Source organism: Canis lupus (assembly GCF_048164855.1).
Source record: "Canis lupus baileyi chromosome 5 unlocalized genomic scaffold, mCanLup2.hap1 SUPER_5_unloc_5, whole genome shotgun sequence".
Taxonomy (NCBI): domain Eukaryota; kingdom Metazoa; phylum Chordata; class Mammalia; order Carnivora; family Canidae; genus Canis; species Canis lupus.
The window spans coordinates 54,415-78,171 of NW_027326412.1; the positions used below are offsets into that span (position 1 = coordinate 54,415).

Sequence of the window (23,757 nt, forward strand, 5' to 3'; positions counted from 1 at the left end):
CCCATTCAGTTTCCCCTCCTTGCACTATTTCTTATATTCCACCTATGAGGGAGACCATATGATCATTGTCTTTCTCCAGTTGACTTGTTTCACTCAGCCTGATACCCTCTAGTTCCATGCCCATTGATGTAAGTGGTAGGTTTTCATCCTTTCTGACGTCTGAGTAATATTCCATTTTGTATGTATATCACATCTTTTTTTTAAAAGAATTCATCTATTTACTCATGAGAGAGAGAGAGAGGCAGAGACACAGGCAGGGGGAGAAGCAAACTCCATTCAGGGAGCCGGACATGGGACTCTTCCCGGATCCCAGGATCATGCCCTGAGCCAAAGGCAGACACTCAACCACTGAGCCACCCAGGGGTCCCATACCACATCTTCTTTATCCATTCCTCTGTTGAAGGACATCTTGGCTCCTTCCACAGTTTGGGTATTGTGGATATTGCTACCATAAACATTGAGGTGCAGGTGCCCCTTCATTTCACTACATTTGTATCTATGGGGTAAATACCCAGTTGTGCAATTGCTACGTCAACTATCCCCTCTATCATCTAAACCTCATATTCTGGGCAGCCCCGGTGGCGCAGTGGTTTAGCACCGCCTGCAGCTCAAGGTGTGATCCTGGAGACCGGGGATCGAGTCCCACATCAGGCTCCTTTCATAGCATGGAGCCTGCTTCTCCCTCTGTCTGTGTCTCTGCATCTCTCTCTCTCTCTCTCTCTCTCTCTGTGTGTGTGTGTGTCTCATGAATAAATAAAATCTTCTAAAAAAATAAAATAAACCTATTCTTTTAAAGCTCTGACATTTGTCTGTAGTATCCTTTATAGCAAGGAAGGTCCTATTCAAAACCATGTACTGAACTAAGATGTTGTGTTTCTTAGTCTCTTTCAGTTTAGAACAGTTCCTTAGTCTTTCCATTGATTTTTGTGACTTTTAATCCTTTGAAGAGTTCATTCCAGTAACGTAGAATGTCTTTTCAGTGTGGGTTTTTCTTACGTATCTTATGTTTCCTTATGATAAAATTAAGATTATATTTATATACATATACATATATGTATTTTAGCAAGAGCACAACTGAACTGGTCCTCTACTCTTCTCATTGCATCATATCATGTGACCTACAGTTTTGATTTGTCCCATGGTTGGTGACGTTGATCGCTGGAGTAGTATCTTCAGTTTTCTTCCCCAGAATGTTAACTTTGCACTTTACAATTAGTATTTTATGGAGAAGTACTTTGAGATATATAAAAACCTCCTTTCTGAGATACCCTGTACCAGGCCACTTCTGCAGATGATGTGCCTCACTTACAGGCTCTGAAAACCCATGCTGGGCTGTTCTTTCCCTGTGTGGATGCCTCCTGAACCTTTGAAGTCTGTGATACCTCATCCTAAGTTACTCACCTTTCAGAGATGCTATGTCTTGAACTCTAAGACTGTTCAGGTGGCACTCCTACATTTATGCCTTCCCAATTCTGTGCCAGGCTCCAATACCTCCCTCTGGGACACCACCGCTCCTTGTTTCTGTTCCTGTGCTTTTGGACTGAAATCTTTGGGAACGGAAAGGATAAAGGGGGAAAGGGCTCCATAGGTCTTTTATAATCAACTTATGAAGCTTTACAATGCAAAGATTTGGATTGGGATTGCATTGAATCTATAAATATTTTGAAGGGAAGAGACATTTATAATACTGAGTTTTCCAAACAATATTTTAATTGCTCTACTCTCAGTGTTTAAAAAAATTTCTTATAAAGATCCTGCAAGATATATTTTAGATTTATTTTCAGTTATTTGATACTTTTGATCCTATTTTAAATTATTTTTAAAAATCAACTTCATTTCCTGTTTATAGCTTATAGAAATAAAAATACTTTGCATATTGAGCTTCTATCAGCTCAGCTATCTTTTTTTAAGATTTATTTATTTATGATAGATGTAGAGAGAGAGAGAAAGAGAGAGGCAGAGACACAAGAGGAGGGAGAAGCAGGCTCCATGCCGGGAGCCCAATGCAAGACTTGGGCTTGCAAGATGCTGGGACTCCAGGATCATGCCCTGGGACAAAGGCTGGTGCCAAACCGCTGAGCCACCCAGGGATCCCCAGGATCAGCTATCTTGATAAACTATCTTACTATTTCTCATAGTTCTGGAGTCTAGGAAGTCCAAAATCAAGGCACTGACAGATTAGTGTCCAGTGAGGGTCTGCTTCCTGGTTCATGAGTGCCTGTCTTCCTCCTATGTCTTCATAAGGGACAGGGTCAAGGGAGCTCACTCCAGCCTCCTTTAGAAGGGCACTAATCTCAAATCAGGAGGACTACACCTTCATGACTTAATCACTTACCAAAGGCATCACCTCCAAATATCATCACATTGAACACTAAGACTTAAAACCTGAGTTTGGAGGAGTGGGTATAGAAATATTCAGTGTAGAGCAAGGCTGTTCCTTGTTCTTGGCCATATAGACTTCACAATATGGGTGCTTGCAATATGGTTCACAATAATCTCTTGTGATACTTGTATATCTGTGGCATCAGTTCTTTTATCTCCTATTTTATTTTATTTTATTTTATTTTATTTTATTTTATTTTATGGAGTTAAAAGTTTTTTCTACTTGAGTATAGTTAACCCGTTACAGTAGTTTCAGGTGTACAGCATAGGCATTCGGTTTCTGTATGCATTATACTATGCTCACCACAAATGTAGCATCCATGGATTTTTTTAAGCCACTTTTAAAATAAAAAGGATTTTACTTAAGAGAGCACAAGGAATTCGGCCTGAGATTTAAAGAGAAAACAGCTGGAATGCTACAGTGAAAAGAGTTTTCACTTCTATCAAAGTAGGAAGACGGAAAAAATAAAAAGCATCCAAGGGGGAGGAGGCCCCGCAAAGAGCCTGGCTCAGACCTGGCGGCAAGTGACCCCAGTACAGGAAAGGCCAGTCCCAGAGATGCAGGTTTACCAATCTTCCCGGAAGGAAAGGCACTTGCAGGGAGTTCGGGCAGGATCCCAGGATGGGCAGGGATGCCCTCAGGCTCCCAGGGGCACTAACAGAGGAACTGCGCCCCAAGGGAGAGGGCGCCACATACTATGGGCCGAGCTCCCTAAAGGGCTGCAGCATGCGCCCGGAAGGGCCAGGAGCGGCTCAGGCGGCGGCTCCGCTTCGAGGGGGCTGCATGGCCCAGGAGCGTGATTCCACCGGCACAGGCCCCAGATCCCAGGGCACCAGGGGAAGCAGCCCAGGATCTGGCACTCCCCCCGGGACAGGCGGAAGCCAAGAGAACACAGGGCAGTAAGGAGGCTCCTGCTCTGGGTGCAGCCCGCCTGTGGAGCACCCAGGCCCCTTCGTAATGGGAGCTGTGGTAATTACTGCGGGAGCTGACTCCAGGGCTGGAGACCTGGCCGCCGCCACTGTTGTTCCTCCTACTGTCACTTTTTACCAGGGACTCAGCAGGGTCCTCATAGGATAAACAGCTCCCACTGAGCCCTGCACCTGGCAGGGGGCTGGGCAGCTCCCCCAGGTGCACACACCTCTGAGAATCAGCATTGCTTGTAGAAGCAGGCCCATGCCCCAGAAGACCAGCTGGAAGGACAGGGAAAGCAAGTTCTTGACCAAAGCAGTGCTGGAAACTAACAGGGGAAGTCGAGGGATTTACAATATATAGAATCAGAGGATACTCCCTCTTGTTTTTTGTTTTCTGTTTCCTGCCTCCCCCCCCCCTTTTTTTTCTCTCTCTATCTTTCTCCTTTTTCCAGTACAACTTGTTTCTGGCCACTCTGCACTGAGAAAAATGACTAGAAGGAAAAATTCACCACAAAGGAAAGAATCAGAAACATCCTCTCTCCCATAGAGTTACAAAGTTTGGAATACAATTCAAATTCAGAAAGCCAATTCAGAAACACAATTCTAAACCTACTGGTGGCTCTAGAAATAAGGATAAGGGATTTAAGATACTTCATGACTGCAGAATTGAGATCTCATCAGCCTGAAATTAAAAATCAATTAAATGAGATGCAATCCAAACTGGAGGTCCTAACAATGAGGGTTAACGAGGTAGAAGAACCAGTGAGTGACATACAAGACAAGTTGATGGCAAGGAAGGAAGCTGAGGAAAAAAGAAAAAAAAAAAAGATCACGAGGAAAGGTTAAGGGAAATAAATGACAGCCTCAGCAGCAAAAAATCTACGTTTAATTGGGGTTCCAGAGGGCACCGACAGAGACAGAGGACCAGAAGGTGTATTTGGACAAATCATAGCTGAGAACTTCCCTTACTTGGGAAGGGAAACAGGCATTCAGATACAGGAGATAGATTCCCCCCCACCCCTGCCCTGGGGAAATGAATAAAAACCACTCAACACCTCGACCTTTAATAGTAAAACTTACAAATTCCAAAGATAAAGAGAAGATCCTTAAAGCAGCAAGAGACAAGAAATCCCTAACGCTTATGAGCAGAAGTATTAGAATAACAGCAGAGCTCGCCACAGAGGCCTGGCAGGCCAGAAAGTGCTGGCAGGATATAGTCAGGGTCCTAAATGAGAAGAACCTGCAGCCAAGAATACTCTATCGAGCAGGAGCTCATTCAGAATAGGAGAGATAAAGAGCTTCCAAGATAGGCAGAAACTGAAAGAATATGATGAGCACCAAACCAGCTCTGCAAGAAATATTAAGGGGGACTCAGTAAAAGAAAGAGGTAGTCCAAGGAAACAATCCACAAAAACAGGAACTGAATAGGTATCATGATGACACTAAATTCATATCTTTCAATAGTAATTCTGAACGTGAATGGGCTTAATGACCCCATCAAAAGGTGCAGGGTTTCTGACTGGATAAAAAAGCAGGCCCCATCTACTTGCTGTCTACAAGAGACTCATTTTAGACGTAAGGTCACCTACAACCTGAAAATAAAAGGTTGTGGAATAATTTGCCATTCAAATGGTCCTCAAACGACAGCAGGGGTAGCCATCCTTATATGAGATGAATTAGTTTATCCCAAAGACTGTAGTAAGAGATGAACAGTGACACTATATCATACTTAAAGGATCTATACTAGAAAGGACCTAACAATCATAAATATATATGCACCTAATGTGGGTGCTGCCAAGTATATCAATCAGGTAGTAACCAATGTTAAGACATACTTAGATAATAATACACTTATACTTGGTGAGTTGAACACAGCGCTTTCTATAATCAACAGATCTTCGAAGCACAACATCTCCAAAGAAACGAGTGTTAAATGATACACTGGACCAGATGGATTTCACAGATATTTATAGAATCCTACATCCAAACACAACTGAATACACATTCTTCCCAAATGCACATGGAACTTTCTCCAGAATAGGCCACATACTGGGTCACCAATCAAGTCTTAACCGATACCAAAACATTGGGATTGTCCCCTGCATATTTTCAGACCATAATACTTTGAAATTAGAACGAAATCACAAGAAGTAGTTTGGATGGATTTCAAACAGGTGGAGGTTAAGGACCATCTACTAAAATATGAAAGGGTCAACCAGGAAATTAGAGAAGAATTAAAAAGATTTGTGGAAACTAGTGAGAATGAAGATACAACCATTCAAAATCTTTGGGATAGAGCAAAAGGAGTCATGAGGGGGAAATACATCACAATACAAGCATCCGTCTCAAAACTGGAAAAAATTCAAATACAAAAGCTAACCTTGCACCTAAAGGAGCTGGAGAGAAACAGCAAATGAAACCTTCACCCAGCAGAAGATGACAACAAAGATTCGAGCAGAACTCAATGAAATAGAGACCAGAAGAACTGTGGAGCAGATCAACAAAACCAGAAGTTGGTTCTTTGAAAGAATTAATAAGATAGATAAACCATTAGCCAGCCTTATTAAAAAGAAGAGAGAGAAGACTCAAATTAATAAAATAATGAACGAGAAAGGAGAGATCACCATCAATACCAAGGAAATACAAACGATGTTAAAAACTTACGCCAATGAATTAGGCAATCTAGAAGAAATGGACGCATTTCTGGAAAACCACAAACTACCAAAACTAGAACTGGAAGAAATAGACAACCTGAACAGGCCAATAACCAGGGAGGAAACTGAAGCAGTCATCAAAACCCTCCCAAGACACAAAAGTCCAGGGCCAGATGGCCTCCCAGGGGAATTCTATCAATACTTTAAGAAGAAACCATACCTATCCTACCAAAGCTGTTCGGAAAGATAGAAAGAGATGGAGTACTTCCAAACTCATTTTATGAGGCCTGCATCACCTTAATTCCAAAACCAGACAAAGACCCCACAAAAAGGAAAATTATAGATCAATATCCCTGATGAACACAGATGCAAAAATTCTCAACAAGACAGTAACCAATAGGCTCCAACAATACATTAAAAAGATTATTCACCATGACCCAGTGGGATTTATCCCCGGGATACAAGAATAATGTCATGAAAATACTTTGTATGATACTATATTGACAAATAGATTTTACCACACATTCTTCCAAACCCACAGAATGTATAACACCAAGAGTGGATCATAATATAAACTATGGACCTTGAGTAATAATGATGTATCAGTGTCGATTCATCAGTTGTGACAAGTGCCCCCCTCCCCTGCCCGCTGGAAAATCTTGACGTAAGAGAGGCTCTCTCTCTGTCTCTCTGTCTCTCTGTGTGTGTGTGTGTGTGTGTGTGTGTTTTGGGTGAGACAGGTATGTGGGAAATCTCTACTTTTTCCTCAACTTTTCTGTGACTCAAAAACTGCTCTGGAAAAAAAAAAAGCCCTAATAATTAATTAGTTGAGCTGCAGAAGAAAAGTCTGAGCTAGCAGAGGTTAGTTCATGAGGTTTAAGGAAAGAAACTATCTCTATGACATAAAAGTGCAAGGTGAAGCAGCAAGTGCTGATGCAGAAGCTGCAGCAAGGTATCCAGAAGTTGTAGCAAAGAGAATTAATGAAGGCAGCCACACTGAACCGCAGATTTTCAATGTAGATTAAACAGCCTCATAGTGGACGTTAGGACTTTCATAGCTAGAGAGAAGTCAATGTCTGGCTTTAAAGCATCAAAGGACAGGCTGACTCTCTAAGTTAGGGGCTAATGCAGCTGGTGACTTTAAGCCAAAGCCAATGCTCATTTACTATTATGAAATTCCTAGGGCCCTTTAGAATTATGCTAAATCCCTTCTATCTGTGCTCTATAAATGGAACTGCAAAGCCTAGATGACCGTACATATATTTATGACATGGTTTCTTGAATGTTTTAAGTCCACTGTTGAACTGACTGCTCAGAAAAAAAAAGATTCGTTTCAAAATATGACTGCTCACTAACAACGCACCTGGGCACCCAAGGGCTTTGACAGAGAGGTACAGTGAGATTAATGCTGTTTTTCTACCTCTAATACAACATCCATTCTGCAGCCCATGGATCAAGTGGTCATTTTCAACTTTCAAGGCTTAATATTTAAGAAACACATTTCATACAGCTATAGATGCCATAGATACTGATTTCTCTGATGGATGTGGGAAAAGTCCATTGAAAGCCTTCTGGAAAGGACTGACCACGCTAAATGCTATTAAGAACATTTGTGATTCATGAGAAGCATTCAAAATATCAACAGAAATAGGAATTTGGAAGAAGTTGACTCTAAACCCCAGGGATGACTTTGAGGGGCTCAAGACTTCAGTGGAGGAAATAACTGCAAATGGGGTGGAAACAGCAGGAGAACTAGAATTAGAGGTAGAACCTGAAGATGTGACTGAACTGCTGCAATCTCATAATAGAACTTGGATGAAATAAGTCAGTTAGATAAAGATCAATACCATATCATTTCACTTATATGTGGAATTTAAGAAATAAGACAGATGAACATAGGGGAAGGGAAGACAAAAAAGAGAAGCAAACCACAGGAGACTCTTATCTACAGAGAACAAACTAATGGTTTCTGGAGGGGAGATGGGCGAACAGGGTGATGAGCATTAAGGGGTGCATTTGTGATGAGCACATGATGTTATACATTAGTAAGGAATCACTGTACTCTACTCCTGAAACCAATATTGCACCACATACTAACCAACTAGAATTTAAGCAAAAACTTAAAAATTTTTAAAAGTACTAATGCCAAAAATGATGGCTTTAAAAGTGGGGGGAAAAAAACCTCAACCGATAGTGAGTTGCTTCTTATGGATGAAAAAAGAATATGATTTCTTGAGACGCAACCTTTTCCTACTCCTGGGAAAGAATCTGTAAAGACTGTTGAAATGGCAATAAGGGATTCAGAATATTACATAAACTTAGTTGATAAAGCAGCAAGGTTTGAGAAGACTGACTCCAATTTTGAAAGAGGTTGTACTGCGGGTAAGATGCTATCAAATAGCACCATATCCTACAGAGAACTGTTCATGAAAGGAAGAGCCAATTGATGTAGCAAATTTCATTGCTGTCTGATTTTAGCAAATTGGCACAGCTACTCCAACCTTCAGTGACTACCAGATGCGGACTTTAAAATAACTGTGATTGGGCAGCCCCGGTGATGCAGCGGTTTGGTGCCGCCTGCAGCCTGGGGTGTGATCCTGGAGACCTGGGATCAAGTCCCACATCGGGCTCCCTGCGGGGAGCCTGCTTCTACCTCTGCCTGTGTCTCTGCCTCTCTCTCCCTCTGTGTTTCTCATGAATAAATAAATGAATTCTATTAAAAAAAAGTCTCTTTTCTTACTTCTCTCTTTTTATTTTCTCTTCAAATATATTCATCTCTTTTGTTTCTTAAATTCCACATAAGTGAGATCATACAGTATTTGTCTTTCTCAGACTGACTTATTTCCCTTAGCATTATATTCTCCAACTCTGTCCATAGCATGACAGATGGCAACATTTCATTCTTTTTCATGGCTGAGTAATATTTCTCGCTCTGTGTGTGTGTGTGTGTGTGTGTGCACGCGCACGCACACATACACACACACACACACCCCCAACACCTTCTTTATCCATTAATCCGTTGATGGACGTTCGGGCTTTGTCCATAGTTTGGCTTTTGTTGATAATACTGCAACAAACATTGGGGAGCATGTGCCCTTTGTGATCACTGCATCTGTATCTTTGGGGCAAAAACTCAGTAGTGCAGTTTCTGGGTCATAGGGTAGCTCTATTTTTAACTTCTTGAGGACCCTCTGCATTGTTTTCCACAGTGGCTGCACAAGCCTGCGTTACCACCTACAGTGGAAAAAGACTCCCCTTTCTCCACATCCTCACCAACATCTGCCATTTCCTGATTTGTTCATTTTAGCCATTTTGACAGGTATGAGGTAAGTAGCTCATTGTGGTTTTGATTTGCGTTTCCTTGATGCTGGGTGATGTTGAGTGTCTTAACATGGCTGTTAATTAGCATATTTACACCACTGATATTTAACATGATCCTGAGTATAGTTAGATCAATATCTACCATATTGGTTACTGTTGTCTGTTATTGCCCTTGTTCTTTGTTTATTTTTATGTCTTCCAGTGTTTTCCTGCTTCCTTTGGTTTTAATTCAACATTTTGTGATTGCATTTTCTCTCCCTCCTTAGTATCTAGATTATGCTTCTTTTCTTATTTTTTAAAGAGTTTGCAGGATGCATTTATAAAGAATCCGAGTGCCCTCACAGGCTTCACACACAATACACATTCCTCAGAACAGAGTATTCTCAATTCCTCCTTCTCATGCCGTAGGGCCCTCATCTCACTTACTCATAAGCTGTGATCGCTGAGTACTTGGTTGCTGGTTTTTGAGCAAACCATTGTCTGTTGGGTCAATTAGGAATTCAAAAATTGTTTTATTTCACTTTTCTTTACTCATTTTCTTTTTTTAATAATAAATTTATTTTTTATTGGTGTTCAATTTGCCAACATACAGAATAACACCCAATGCTCATCCCATCGAGTGCCCCCCTCAGTGCCCATCACCCATTCACCCCCACTCTGGATAGTACATGTATTTTAGAGTAACTTTATTATAGATTCCAATGGTAAATTGGAACATATTAACGTTGAGAATTGAGAATTAATTTTGAGACTTGAATTTGAGAATTTGAACTATTGAAATTTAGGGAGCCTTTCTGAATCTTAATTACATGTATGAAGAAACAACCTGAGGATTAATTGTGAGAACAGGTGCGAGAATATCCAGTGTACCGTTTTGTGTAAATATTTGCATATGACTTTTCTTTTATGGAATTAGCCCGTGGCACTTATTTCAAGCAAAGGATTGGCATTATGCATGGAGGAACCCACTTTCTGTGATCATTTATTATTTATTTATTTTTAAAGATTTTATTCATTTATTCATGAGAGACACACAGAGAGGCAGAGACACAGGCAGAGAGAGAGAGAAGCGGGCTCCCCACGGATGTGGGACTTGATCCCAAAATTCCGGGATCATGCTCTGAGCCAAAGGCAGAAGCTCAACTACTGAGCTGCCAAGGTGTCCCTCTGTGATCATTTAAATTTAGATCTGCACATCACTTTCCATTCATGTCATGCTATGTTCTAACTCTTCTCCAAAGAGTTATTTATAATAGAAACTACCTATGGCTGCTTGTTTAAGACAGGTGACACACATACAGCCTTCTTTCACTATTGTTGTTACCGGTTTCCCTATATTTCCAGAGAGAGCTATCCACCTTCAAGGGAGTGGACATTTTTATGAACATTCTGTGCAGTGACTGTTGTTATGTTTTGAAATAGCAAAGAGATATTTCTCTAATTTCATGAGTTGGTTGAAGGCTATTAAGATTCTATTGATTAAAACTAAAAAGCCACCATCTTAACCAAGTGATCAAACTTATCTGACCCATAATTGGATCCAAGTAATAGCATGCACCTCCTGGCTGATCACTAAGAAGGGCACAATATCATCTCTGTAGTAATCCACCAAATAAAGTTTGTCTTTAATTCAATCTTGAAGAAACAAGCAGAAAAAATTCCATTGAGGAACATCGTAGCTGGCTTAGACTCTTCAAAAAAAAAAAAAAAAAGACTGGTCTATTTTAGATTAAGGAGACAACAGTGATATGAAAAATGAATGATTCTTTATTGGATAGCAGATTTTGAGGGGAAAGGAGGTTCTATAAGGGCTGTAAGAAACAATTTTGTGGGAAACAGAAATATGAAGAGGGCTTATATGATAGATAATAATTTCACATTAAGGTAAAAATTCTTGGGAGTGAAAATAGAACAGCTTTATGGGAGAATGTCCTGTTCTTTGAAGATATGTGCTGAATAATCAAGAGGGGAAGTGTCATGTCTGCCACTTCCTTTTAAGTGTTTTAGTGAAACTGTGTGTGTGTGTGTGTGGGTGATATATAGAGGGAAAATGATATAAGCAGATGTAGCAAAATATTGACACTGGTGAATATAGGAAAAGGAACCTGTGGTGTTTACAGTAATGTCCTTGTAATATTTTCAAAGACTTGAAAGTTTTCAAAATAAAATGCTGGGTAATGAAACAAATACCAGGTTTACATTTATGTATGAATACTTCTCAAGAGAAGAATGTTAACTCTAGTAAGATGAAAGAAATATGATCGAGAATGATTTTTGGTTTACGTATCCATCTATTTGGTCAACCAAAAAAATCACAATTATCCTTCATTATTCTTTCCTGATCTTACTCTGACATTCTATTTATCAGCAATCCCATCCACTCTCCCTTGACAGCAGTTACATCGCCTCCCTCTCTACTGCTACCACCTTAGCCCAACCTCCACCATCATAGGTACCCTGGTAATAGAGGTGACTCACCTGGAAGCTTCCCCTCCTGCCCTCCCTCGATCCACTCTCCCAAAAGCAGTTAGAGTAAATTTTTAAAATTATAAATTAAATCATGCTCCCTACCTCTGCTTATAACTCTCTGATGGCTTCTAATCCCACTTAGAAAAATAAAGTTCAAATTCCTATCTCCATGACCAGTCTTCTACCTCCATCCCTGACCTCTGCTCAGGAGGAGCTTTTCCTTTCTGGCCTCGCTGTCCCTCCACTATTCTAAACTTCTTCCTGCCCAAGTTTCCCTGTCTCTACCTGGAGTGCTCCGTCTCTTCTTTGTGACATAGCTGGTCCCTTCTTGTCCTTCATAGCTCAGTTCAAATGGCACCTCCTCTGTGAGGCTTCCTGTAACTCTCCAAACTAAAGTAGTGCTCAGTCTCTCATCCGCACATTGCCTAGCCTTCTTCCTCTGAATTTTACATATTATTATCTGTCATTTTATATTTTTGTTTATTGTCCGTCTTCATGAAACTTATGGAGCTTCACAAGAACAGGCATACTGTTGGCCTTGTTTGCTGCTGTACTTTTAGCCACTCAAGCAGTACCTGCTACATTTAGATGCTCTAGAATTGTTGAATGAACTAAAGAAAAGGTAACAGTCTATAAATTACTGTGGAGGTATATCAGGAAGAGGCTAGCCAGAAACACAGAATCCATGCTAGTTATTAAAACAAAAAGGAATGTGTTTCAGGGGATCGTGTCCAGGGGTGACGAACTGAGAAGCCAAGCAAGCTCCGTGAGATTATTAGCCACCATCACCCCTAGACTGGGGGCAAATGGAAGAAGTTATGCAGCTGAAGCTCCAGAAAGGTGTCGACTGAAACTGAAACTACAGAGAAGCATATTACTGATAGAGAAGCCTCCGAAGGCAGGGAAGAAGGAGGGGATAACCTATATATTCCTTTTCTTTGCTGTCTAGTCTCTGCTCAGTTGGAACCCAGGCAGAAGCTAGCAGACCCAAGAACTTGGGAAGCATAATCTGTGTACCAGGTCCCCTCCCTAACAGGCGGCAGGATGGGGGGCAAGGTTGGAATGAGGGCAGACTGAGCAGATCCCTCCTGGAGCAGGAACCTCTCATTGGGATGCCTGGGTGGCCCAGCGGTTGAGTGTCAGCCTTTGGCTCAGGTCGTGATCCTGGGGTCCCAGGATCGAGTCCTGCATCAGGCTCCCTTCAGGGAGCCTGCTTCTCTCTGTGCCTGTGTCTCTGCCTCTCTCTGTGTCTCTCATGAATAGATAAATAAAATCTTTAAAAAAAAAAAAAGGAACCTGTCATTGAATGAGAAAAATAAAAACCCATCCCAAAGCATTTATTCTTTTTTTTTTCGCCTTTTTTTTAAAGATTTTATTTATTTATTCATGATACAGAGAGAGAGGGAGAGAGGCAGACACACAGGCAGAGGGAGAAGCAGGCACCATGCCGGGAGCCCAACGCGGGACTTGATCCCCGGTTTCCAGGATCACGCCCTGGGCCAAAGGCAGGCGCTGAACCACTGTGCAACCCAGGGATCCCCTAAAGCATTTATTCCTTATCAGTGAAGGACGAGTTCTATTTAGGGGATCGGGATTGCTTGAGAATATCCAAAACATCTGGTAACAGAAAAAAAAATAGACTATTTATTGTGGTCTTTTTCTGGGTGAACTGTTGACCCCTTGTTTTAATTTTTTAGCTATTTCAACTGTCTGGAGGTTAGCAAAAATTGTGTTACCTTACTATTAAAACATAAATAATATATTTTAAATCCTGTGTTTCCTGACTTGAAAGATACTGAGTAGTGTTCTGGCCCACATCTTTCTGGATTTTTAAGTATACACATTATTAGAAAGTAAAAATCACCAAAACATGCTTAATCATAAATTGCATTGATCCCAATCCACTTAAACTCTAGAATTCCTTAAAATTTGCAAAGATAGGAATCAGCAATTGAAGGAGGCCATGTCTATCTGGTCAATTGTGTCCTTGAAGCCACTGGCCCAACTGTGAGGTTGTGAAAGCAAGCCAGCTTGTGGACCTGCAGCTCCTTCTAGCAGGGTCAACCAGTTCTCCTCTTCCCACTCTTCCTCTACATGCCTGTCGTTTTATTTATCTTCCTGTTCCCTTCAGATGCAATAGGGATAGGAAGTACAATATCTCAGTACCTCCTCATGCCTCTGTCCTTCTCAAAATATCATGAAAGAAAACACAAAACAGAAAATATCCCAGATAACAGCTGTCCTAAGGGAAGCTACACTTCTACAAAATGAAAGTAAATGACTTTATATTTTGGTATATAAATATACCTGTGATGTTATATGGAACAGGCAAAGATTCTACTTAGGGTTCTAATCCCCCTACGCTCATTAAGTAAGGGAAGAGGGAGGTTAGAGGAGGCACTGTTCAAAGGGTATGTCAATGTTCTTTTAAAAGTAATGGGTTGGACATATAAATCATAGGAGTAATGTTGTACAAAATAGTGAATGAAATATTTATACATTCCATTGAAGCTTAGCATGTGTTCCAGAGGGAGATGTCCTAGAGAGATGGGTCTTCCCCTTTGTTCTGAATCTATTTTTCCAATTGCTCTGACACAGCTGTTGGCTTCACAATCATTCTGAAGTTGATTAGATCAGAAAGCAAAGGCTTGCCTGCTCAGCATGACCAATGATAAACATCAAGGTTGTGGGTATTCCAGGCTTGTAGTCTATATATTGAAGTTGTTTTTGGTGTTTTGTGGGTCTCCGAGTGGTTCTCTAAATTTTCATCCTCCTGTATTTATATATCATTTGTAACTGAAAGAGTACAGCATAATGTGCATTGCATACACTTGCATAAACTCTACCAATCAAGTTTGAAAATGGCTGTCAGATTTATGGAGCACAACTACAATTACATTCATACACATGTTCAGCTACAAAGCAGAAATAGAACCTTGTTACCTTTGTTTTGCTTGTTTTAATAAAACAAAACATTTGAATTTAACTTCAAGGAAGTAAATTGCTACCTGCTGAGAAATTCTTTTGACTTGCTGTTGGAATGATTTAATGTTTCCAAAGCATGGTGTAGGTGAGCCTGAGTGCAGATTCTTTTATGTCCAAAGGTCAGAGAGGTTTATAAAAATTCCTAAGAATAATCAGAGATGGGGATCCCTGGGTGGCTCAGCGGTTTGGTGCCTGCCTTTGGCCCAGGGCGTGATCCTGGAGTCCTGGGATCAAGTCCTGCATCGGGCTCCCAGCATGGAGCCTGCTTCTCCCTCCTCCTGTGTTTCTGCCTCTCTCTCTCTCCCTCCCTCCTTCCATGTCTATCATGAATAAATAAATAAATAAATAAATAAATAAATAAATAAATAAATCTTTAAGAAAAAGAATAATAAGAGATACTATACTAAGTGCTTTGCAATCACTATTTTATTTAATCTTCACAAAAACTCAAAGAGGGAAATACGGTTTTTATTTTCTGTTTTATAGATGTGGAGATTGAGGCTTTTAGATGTCTTCCTGAGATCTGGGTTAGCCTTTAGCACAGGTTCTGACCTCAGGTCCATCTGAGAACAAAGCTGCAGGTAGGGTAGTATTTTAGTGAAGTGCTTTTCTTCTTTTTAAAGAATTCTCCCAAGTGAGTATTGGTCTCTGGGTCTCTGTGACTATGAGCTTGGTCTGGAATGATTTGAGGTGGCATGGAGAACCAAACCTGGGTCTTTGCCAGCAACAGCATTGCTTCCACTTGCCTTTCTCAAGTCCCATTGCCAGCTTGGCTCCTTGAATGCTTTATCTTGCCATAGGTACCCAGTCTCGAAATGTAGGCTCTAAAGTCAATGTCATTTTAACTATGTCATCGGGAATAGCCAGCTGAGTTATTGAGTCATACAATTGTAGGGTTGGACATGACCTTATAGACCATCTGATGTAACCTCTCTTTCTCCAGGTGATCAGGCTGGTGGTCTCTAGGGAATGAAGAATTTGTCTAAGTCAAACTAGTGGGGTGGGGGCAGTCTGAATGAGAAACCACATATATTCACTCTTTCAACCATAAGGTATTAGTACACGCCATGTACTTTACCTTGGCAATAGATATTTTCCTCTTGACACTATAGTATACTATGTTGAAACGCCATTAAAGAAATAAATATTGAATAAGATTTTTTTTTACTTTTTAAAAATATTTTATTTTTTTATTCATGAGAGACAGAGAGAGAGAAAGAGGGGGGAGGGAGAAGCAGGCTCCAGGCAGGGAGCCTGACATGGGACTTGATTCCGGGTCTCCAGGATCATGCCCTGGGCTAAAGGCGGCACTAAACCGCTGAGCCACCTGGGCTGCTCAAGATTTTGTTTTTTAATTTTTAGAGAAAGGAGCTGTTTTTCATTTATTTTAAAATCCTTACTTGAAAAACCATTGATCATTCCTCATCAAAAAGAGAAACAGAAAATGAAATCGTTGTCTTAGAATATCCAGCAATAAAGATAAGCTCACAGGAGACCAAGACAACTCTTAAGGGTTTTTTTTTTTTTTCTACTCATTCAAATATTACTACTTTGTAGGAATTTGGGTAAGAATCTGGAGGCTAAATCTCGATACACAGTTCCTTTAAGCTAATATAATTGCAACAACAAAAAAAATGAGGAGTGGGCACGGAGGAGGATATCATATCCTAGATACTGACATTTCAAATAGCAGTAGTTGTGTGTTTCAGATGGGTACAGGCCGATGGGACACATGCCCTATAATAACCAGTACATTGCGGGTGTGTTTTGATGTCCTCTGCTCTTCTCACAAAATTTAAATCTGTTTATATAGTTCTTTGGCACAGTCATAGGACAAGAAGGCTACCTCCCCTGAAAGACCCTTCCTAATCACCAAAACTAAATTTAACCATCCTGTCACTACCAAATGGTTCCCTCTCAATCAACTCACCTTCCTTATTTTCTGCCTAGTGCTTATGGCTATCTGGAATTGTCTAGTTAGTCTACTTATTTACCTGCTTCTTGCCCATCCCAGCCACTCACATCCAAATGTGAAAGTGGGGATTTCATCGGTTCTGTTCACCACTGTTTTTCTGAGTCCAGCTGGGAGCCTGACACATTACCACCAAGCAATAAATGTCTGTTCAATAGATGCATGAGTTTGCAATGGCACAGACTTGACCTGAAGTATTTTCTCTGAGGGAGATAGAGTAACATAGGGACTGGGGAGGAGAACTTGGAGCTCTAAGTGGCTAAACAGCAAAGTGCGCTGTCCTGAGAATGTCGCGGCACCTCGGGAACCTGCACTTGATCTCCAGAATACCATGGGCTTACATTTCCCTGGACCAGGAGCTGCCCTGCTGAGAGTTCCATAGAGACTCTGGTCTCTTTGCCTACCGAGTCTAAGCATACTTGCATGTAGGTTAGCAGTGGGACAGCAATATGGTAATAATATGTGTGGGATGGATAGAAGGTATGTCTAGAAGGGATACTCCCCTGAGCTGTGAGAATCATCCTGGTGTGACTCAGGATCTGGGATACCCTATTAATTCCCCTTTGACAGATAAATAATAGATACCAGAACATACTCTATGGGATAGTACATTGTTAATTTTATAGTGATTCATCTGTAATCAGAAGTTCTGGGATACTCTCCTATTCTACCATAATTTAGTTATGATTTGATAATATCATTAGTACTTACGGAATACTGAATCTGCTAATATATTAGTAGGGATATTATAATCTGCTATTGTATTAATTTTTAGTTTGAGAAGGGGCATATGTTTTAAAACACAAGTGAAACATGAAAGTGGCATCGGGTTATCTGAAATTTATCATCATGTGTAATATATTTCTAATGTAAAACATATTTAATTAAGATATATCATCCATTGGTGTCAGAACTGGCAAATGATCCTATATATAAAACATATATATTTATGAATAACCGCGATATTGATCCCTTCAAATAAAATTGAGAATGTTCTTTTCTCCTCCTCCTCCTCCTCCTCCTCCTCCTCCTCCTCCTCCTTCTTCTTCTTCTTCTTCTTCTTCTTCTTCTTCTTCTTTGCTTTAAAGCATTCCACTTTAGAATGTAAAGTCCTAAGTCCATCTTTAAAGATTTATTTGAAATTCTTGAATTTTTTTTTAAATTTAAGCATCACTGTTTATAGGGCTCATTTGGTGGCAGGCAACAGAGACTATCTTTGGCTAACAGCAGTAGAAGCCATTTATTGAAATGATAAGTAGATTGTGAAATCAAAGGCCTCTCAAAGAAGAGCTGAATTTGAGAGATCAAGGAGCAGGAACTAATGAGGATTCTGTTCAGAGCATCACTGTGATGAGGAAGAAATGTCAACCATTTTGCATCCTGTGGTCACTCAAGACAAACAGTTTTGGGAAATACATCTGATTGGTTCAGCTGAGTCAGATGCCCAGCCCTCCTATGGGTGGGAGACCATCTTTAATAAAAATTTAGAAATACAGAGGGACTTCCCCAGGGAAAAATTAGCATGCTGCCAGCACTAAATAAACATGAGAGAGAGAGAGAGAGAGAGAGAGAGAGAGATATGCTGGGCAAGCAAAAACACAAATATCCACTATAGTAAATGAGCTAATCCTGTCAGTTTCCCATAATTTGTTCTCAGAAGCATGGGAAATAATCTCTCATACTGATCACATCACCTTGAACAATGATAAAAGAATAAACTTAGATTAAATCTTAGTGTTGATTACGGTACAATACAGCCAGTGCGTTAAAAAGAAATATTAATTGATGGTGACATGGTAGGAAAGTGGAAGGAAATTAATATTTGGAGAGAGCCAAGTGTTATGCTAATTGCTTTGCTGGAGCCTCTCATTTAATATTCATGATGATTACAGGAAGAAGGCATTTTAAATTTATCTTGCTGATAGGGAAACTGAGGATCAGAAAGATTAAGCAACTTCTTTTCAAGGTCACATACTTAATGGCATACAAATAGAACGATGTGGTACAAGTGTTGTATTACTGTCAATACAATTCCAAAGGAAAACAACATGTAATTGTTAGTCTGCCTTGCTGATGTGATGTTGCTGTTGTCACGGATAATTACTACATAACTCCTCTTTGTTGGACCATCATGTTATCTTGAGACCTAATGAAATATAAGCATCTCTTCTCTTTTGCCAGTATTGTTAGGATTATGAATATTACCACCAAATAGTGTTCTCCCTGTCTTATTTTGCTGAAAATCTCAGTTGCCAATTTTTTATTTTAGGTCAGCCATATTATTGTTAAGCCTTTTATTTTAGGTCACGTTTCCTAAAAGCAGGCCTTGGGGGAGACATTTGGGTCTCAGTGATTTACTGTAAGAGTGCTTTTCAGGAAGCAAATGGGAAAAAAATAAATAAATCAGGGAAGTGAGGGAAGCAGAATAGGAAAGAGAAAAGAGTCAAGCAAGGATGTGCTCTCAGGGGAAAACAATCAGCTCTGTCCTGATCTTTGGGGGTCCTGGAACCTAAGTCATATTAGAAAGTATTTCTCTCTGGAAAGTGGGGACTCTGGGTAATTATCCGGAGGCAGGGCAGCTGTGAGCTCTTATGCACAGGAGCTGGGGGATGGGTGTACCGGCTCTATAAAGGGGATCTGGGTTGTTTTGTTTTGTTTTGTTGTTTTGTTTTGTTTTTTAAGATTTTATGTATTTATTCATGAGAGACCTAGAGAGAGAGGCAGAGACACGGGCAGAGGGAGAAGCAGGCTCCATGCAGGGAGCCCGACTTGGAACTGGATCCAAGAATACTGGGGTCATGCCCTGAGCCAAAGGCGGGCACTCAACCACTGAGCCACCCAGACGTCCCATATAAAGGGGATCTGTCTACACTCATGTGCATTCAGGAGAAGAAGCATTGCCAGGCACTTCCCTTGGTCAAAGGGGGAGTATCTTTGCTTCCTTTTCCCTCCCTCCTAGTAAGATAAGTCACTAACAACTTGCTTACAGGAGGATACAACTCACAGCTGAGCCTGTGAATTTTTGGCAGGAGGGCATGGGTCATTGGATGCCTAAGACAATGTTTAGACAATGTTGGCTGGGCTCAGACCTGCTGTCATAACACAATGGCATAGTGGCCTCTCCCAGAGGAGACTAGAGTAGCGTAGCATCAGTGCCATGTAGCTATGATTCATGGCCATAGTTAGCAAACCCAGAGTTTAATGATGAAATTTTACAAGAGAAAAATGACACCTTTTTTGTTGTTTTCCTAGCTTTCAGACCTAGCTAAATGTTCATATCTTACTTTTATGATTTAGGAAGATAGCTTTTGTTTATGTCTCTCTCTATTTCCCTTTTCCTTATCTGCCTCTCTCGAATTGAGTTTTGCAAACTGATACACTTTTGTGGTTTAACAAACAAGAAGCTATTTAATATTATTTTAGTGTGCTAACACTGTGACATTTCTGAGCATGAAGATTTTTAAGGTGGCATAAATAGGTATTTTCTACTTTAGCCTATCTTACTTCCAAAGGATAGCCAGTTTGCATTTATTTTATTTTTACCACATAAATCTTTCAGTGCCCCATCGTGATCCTCCCATCCCTTTCTCCTTCCCTAGATCATTGTCTTAGTTTAACCCTTATCACTTCTTCCCTGGGATATTGTAATGGGTTGCTGTGTGCCTGTCAAAAGCATAATGGTGATTTACAGAGAAATCAAAGAATACAAGTCCCTTTAATATAAAGAAAAGATGGAAGATATCAACTGCGTGGGAATGGTTTCACAGAGCTGGAGATTCAGAAACATTCACCCCATTGGAGAGACAAATGTCTTTTTTTTCACAGAGGGATCCTGTTGCTGATAATAGGACCTGACGGATGACTGAGAATTTTTCTTTGCCCTTCTCACGTGGAGTCCCATACTCTCTGACCTATCCTGAAAGATGTAGGGGGTCTGGCTTTCCGCCTACTTACCTACTAAGTGCAAGAAATAGAATGACCCCAACACATCTGAGTGTATAAGTAGATTTAATTACAGACCAGTTCCTCTAGAGCCTGCATCCTCCCAGCCTGCAGAGTTTCTGGCACCTTTACTCCCATCGTTCAAATGGTTTTTCCTCCTGCAGATCCACTCCATTCCCTTACATTCTCTATATTGTTGCTAGAATCTTCTTTAACTAAATGTTTATATCATGTTATACATTTTGAGTTTTTTTTCTCATCCATATTTCACCTAAACTAAAATAATTAATTTAAAAATTTTTTAAAGAAATCTATGTCATTTTCCTACTTATCTTTCTCCGGTTCTCCATCACGTAATTGATCGAAAATTCTATGTAATTCTATGTATGTGCATATGCACAGACACACATTCATCTTGTACCAATTTGCAACTTATTCCCTCTTAGCACATTACGTGCAGATTTGTGAACACAACATGTTTCTCAAACCTCTTTTAACTAAACATGACATTTTCTCTCTGGTTCAGCCTTACCCCTTGTCTACCTGAGCAAATCTCAGCCACTTTCATGTCTTCATGATTGAACCCAAATTTAACTCTCTCAACAGAGCTTTCAGTGACTTCCCAGCATCATTATTCACTCTTCTCTCCGGTATTTCTTAGCACCCTTCATCTATGTGCATTTTACTAATTTGTGATTGTTCATTTACATATCTGTTTCCCCCTGAGGCCGTGAGGGCAGCCGTGTAAATCCCTAGGTCTGGTTCCCTAAGGCTCAACTGGTTGTTTTCAGACGATGATGCTGGCCAAACCTCTTGTAGACACCAGTAGAAAACCTCACCCAGCCGAAACCTGCGCAAACATGCTCTTAGGCAGGGCTGTCTAGAAGCTCTTGTGATTCGTGTAGAAGTGACTCACTGAAGGTGTGCTCTCACGGAAAAGCTTTGAGTCAGGGAAGCTGAGTAGGACGGGGAGGCGTTAGGCAAGGGCCTGCTTTCAGAAGTCCAGTTTAGCTTTCTCCCTGGGGAAGAAGCTCTGAAGCAGTTGCATCGCCTGCCTGTAGGCAAAAGAGCTGGGATTGTCTACTCTGGTCACGTGCGCGCGCCCACCCCCCACCCAGGGGGGCAGATAGTTGCAACCTCCCAGGCTACTCTGGGTAAAGGGGGTTTTTTAGACCAAAGCACGCCTCCAGAAAAGAGAAGGGCCTGGGGACAGGAATTTAATAAAGGAGATTAGCAGAGTCAGGATCGGCATCTGCGCCACATACTCAGATATTTCATGCCAAAGAAGGCAGTTGTTCTCATTGGTTGAAAGCTTGCTTTTTGCCAGGCGAAGTGCTAAGTACCCTCGCGTGTGGGACCGGGGACCCATCTGTCCTGGAATATAGTTAACCAACTTTCGGCCAGGTATAATATCATACGACAAACCTAGTTAGTGAGCCAGGGAAACAGTGTCTGTTCCTATAGTTCATTGAATTCAAGAAGCAACGATTACAAGAAACATCATCATTTTATGTTTTATCGCTCCAACTGGGAAGGAGAACAAAAGGCATCCTATTAAGCTAGTGTGCGGTACTTTCATATCATCCATTATGTGACACAACCTGCTCTCAGAGATGCGGAAATGAAAATTAGGGATCCCTGGGTGGCGCAGCGGTTTGGCGCCTGCCTTTGGCCCAGGGCGCGATCCGGGAGACCCGGGATCGAATCCCACGTCGGGCTCCCGGTGCATGGAGCCTGCTTCTCCCTCTGCCTGTGTCTCTGCCTCTCTCTCTCTCTCACTGTGTGCCTATCATAAATAAATTAAAAAAAAAAGAAAATTAAAAAAAAGTGCGCATGAAATTTGGAAATTTATGAATATGGATGACCAAATGACAAGTAGAAAGATGTTTTTATTTAGAATTTCACAATATTAGATTATTAATAAGTTTAATCTCTTAGAAATAATTTCTATAATGGGTTATTTAAAATGATTATTACTAACTTTATTTTATTTTATTTTAAGATTTTATTTATTTATTCATTAGAGATGCAGAGACATAGGCAGAGAGAGAAGCAGACTCCACACGAGGAGCCCGACGTGGGACTCGATCCTGGAACTCCAGGATCACTCCTGGGGTCAAAGGCAGGTGCTCAACTGCTGAGCCACCCAGGGATCCCAATTATTACTAATTTTAAAATAATATAGTACATGCAAGTGTTTGTAAGAATTATATGTACTTGTGAGTTGATCAGAGGGATGGACTTTTGATAGAATTTACAAATAATTTTTGAAACTTATATCTAATTGAGGGCAATTATATGATGTTCTCATACACAATCATTATGTGTCCTAAGAAAAGATTAATTATATTTATCAATTGTTACTCAATGACTACTATGATTTGCAAGAATGATATATATGGTATTGAAAATAGTGTTATCACCTGTATACTTAAAAAATCTGCAGCCATAACATACAACCAGTGAGACTATTGATAATTTCAAGATTTTTAAATAAATGGGACCACTCATGTGTACTTTTGTATGACACACCATCTTTCATTCCTACCCATTGCTTGCCTGGCACCTGCCACATTTCTAGAGGTAAAAAGCCAAGGACAACACCATTAATTCAATAAAAACAAGAGTTTTAGTTGGTGTGATGGCCCTTCTATCTCAGATTTGTGTTTTTCTAATTTTCCAATATTAGTATGAACATTATAGTATTAGTTATAATGTTTATGTTAGTGTGAACATTATAAATATTAACAATGAAACTTTTTTGAGTGAACATTCTTTGAGCAACAGCCAAATGAAATGAAACAGTCATGCTCTTTATGATTTGGTTCAGTTAGTTAATTGAAATATGAGAGATTTCTTTATTTAGTCTTTGTTAAAAAGGGCTTATTGCCTTAGCCAGCTAGTTGCTATTACCAAAATTAAAAACTATATAAATTATATAAAGCTATCCACCGAGGCTAGAGTAAAAGTGATTCTCCCTCCTAAGGACGGAATGATGTCTTTGGTTGAACTGCCAGATACAAAATAACAGCACGAGATAAATTATTTTCTGGACCATTATTAAAGGATTAAAGGTAGGTCCCATATTTCTGCTGACCAGACTCATTTTCTCCTCCATGG

At 40.4% G+C, this 23,757-nt stretch overlaps 1 protein-coding gene across 4 annotated transcripts in view; it reads left to right on the forward strand.

The window, feature by feature from the left end:
• The window catches only part of LOC140629438 (ankyrin repeat domain-containing protein 26-like), a 98,130-nt gene that overhangs the window by 51,749 nt on the left and 22,624 nt on the right, over positions 1 to 23,757 (forward strand). For 3 of the 4 annotated variants that reach the window (XM_072818910.1, XM_072818914.1, XM_072818911.1), the window contains one exon: positions 22,640 to 23,269. In XM_072818910.1, the coding sequence (XP_072675011.1) occupies positions 22,640 to 22,822 (183 nt within the window). In that variant the 3' untranslated portion in view covers positions 22,823 to 23,269. Of the gene's footprint in view, positions 1 to 9,157; positions 9,275 to 22,639; positions 23,270 to 23,757 lie in introns of those variants that run through there. The other variant, XR_012027271.1, reaches the window with a different exon arrangement.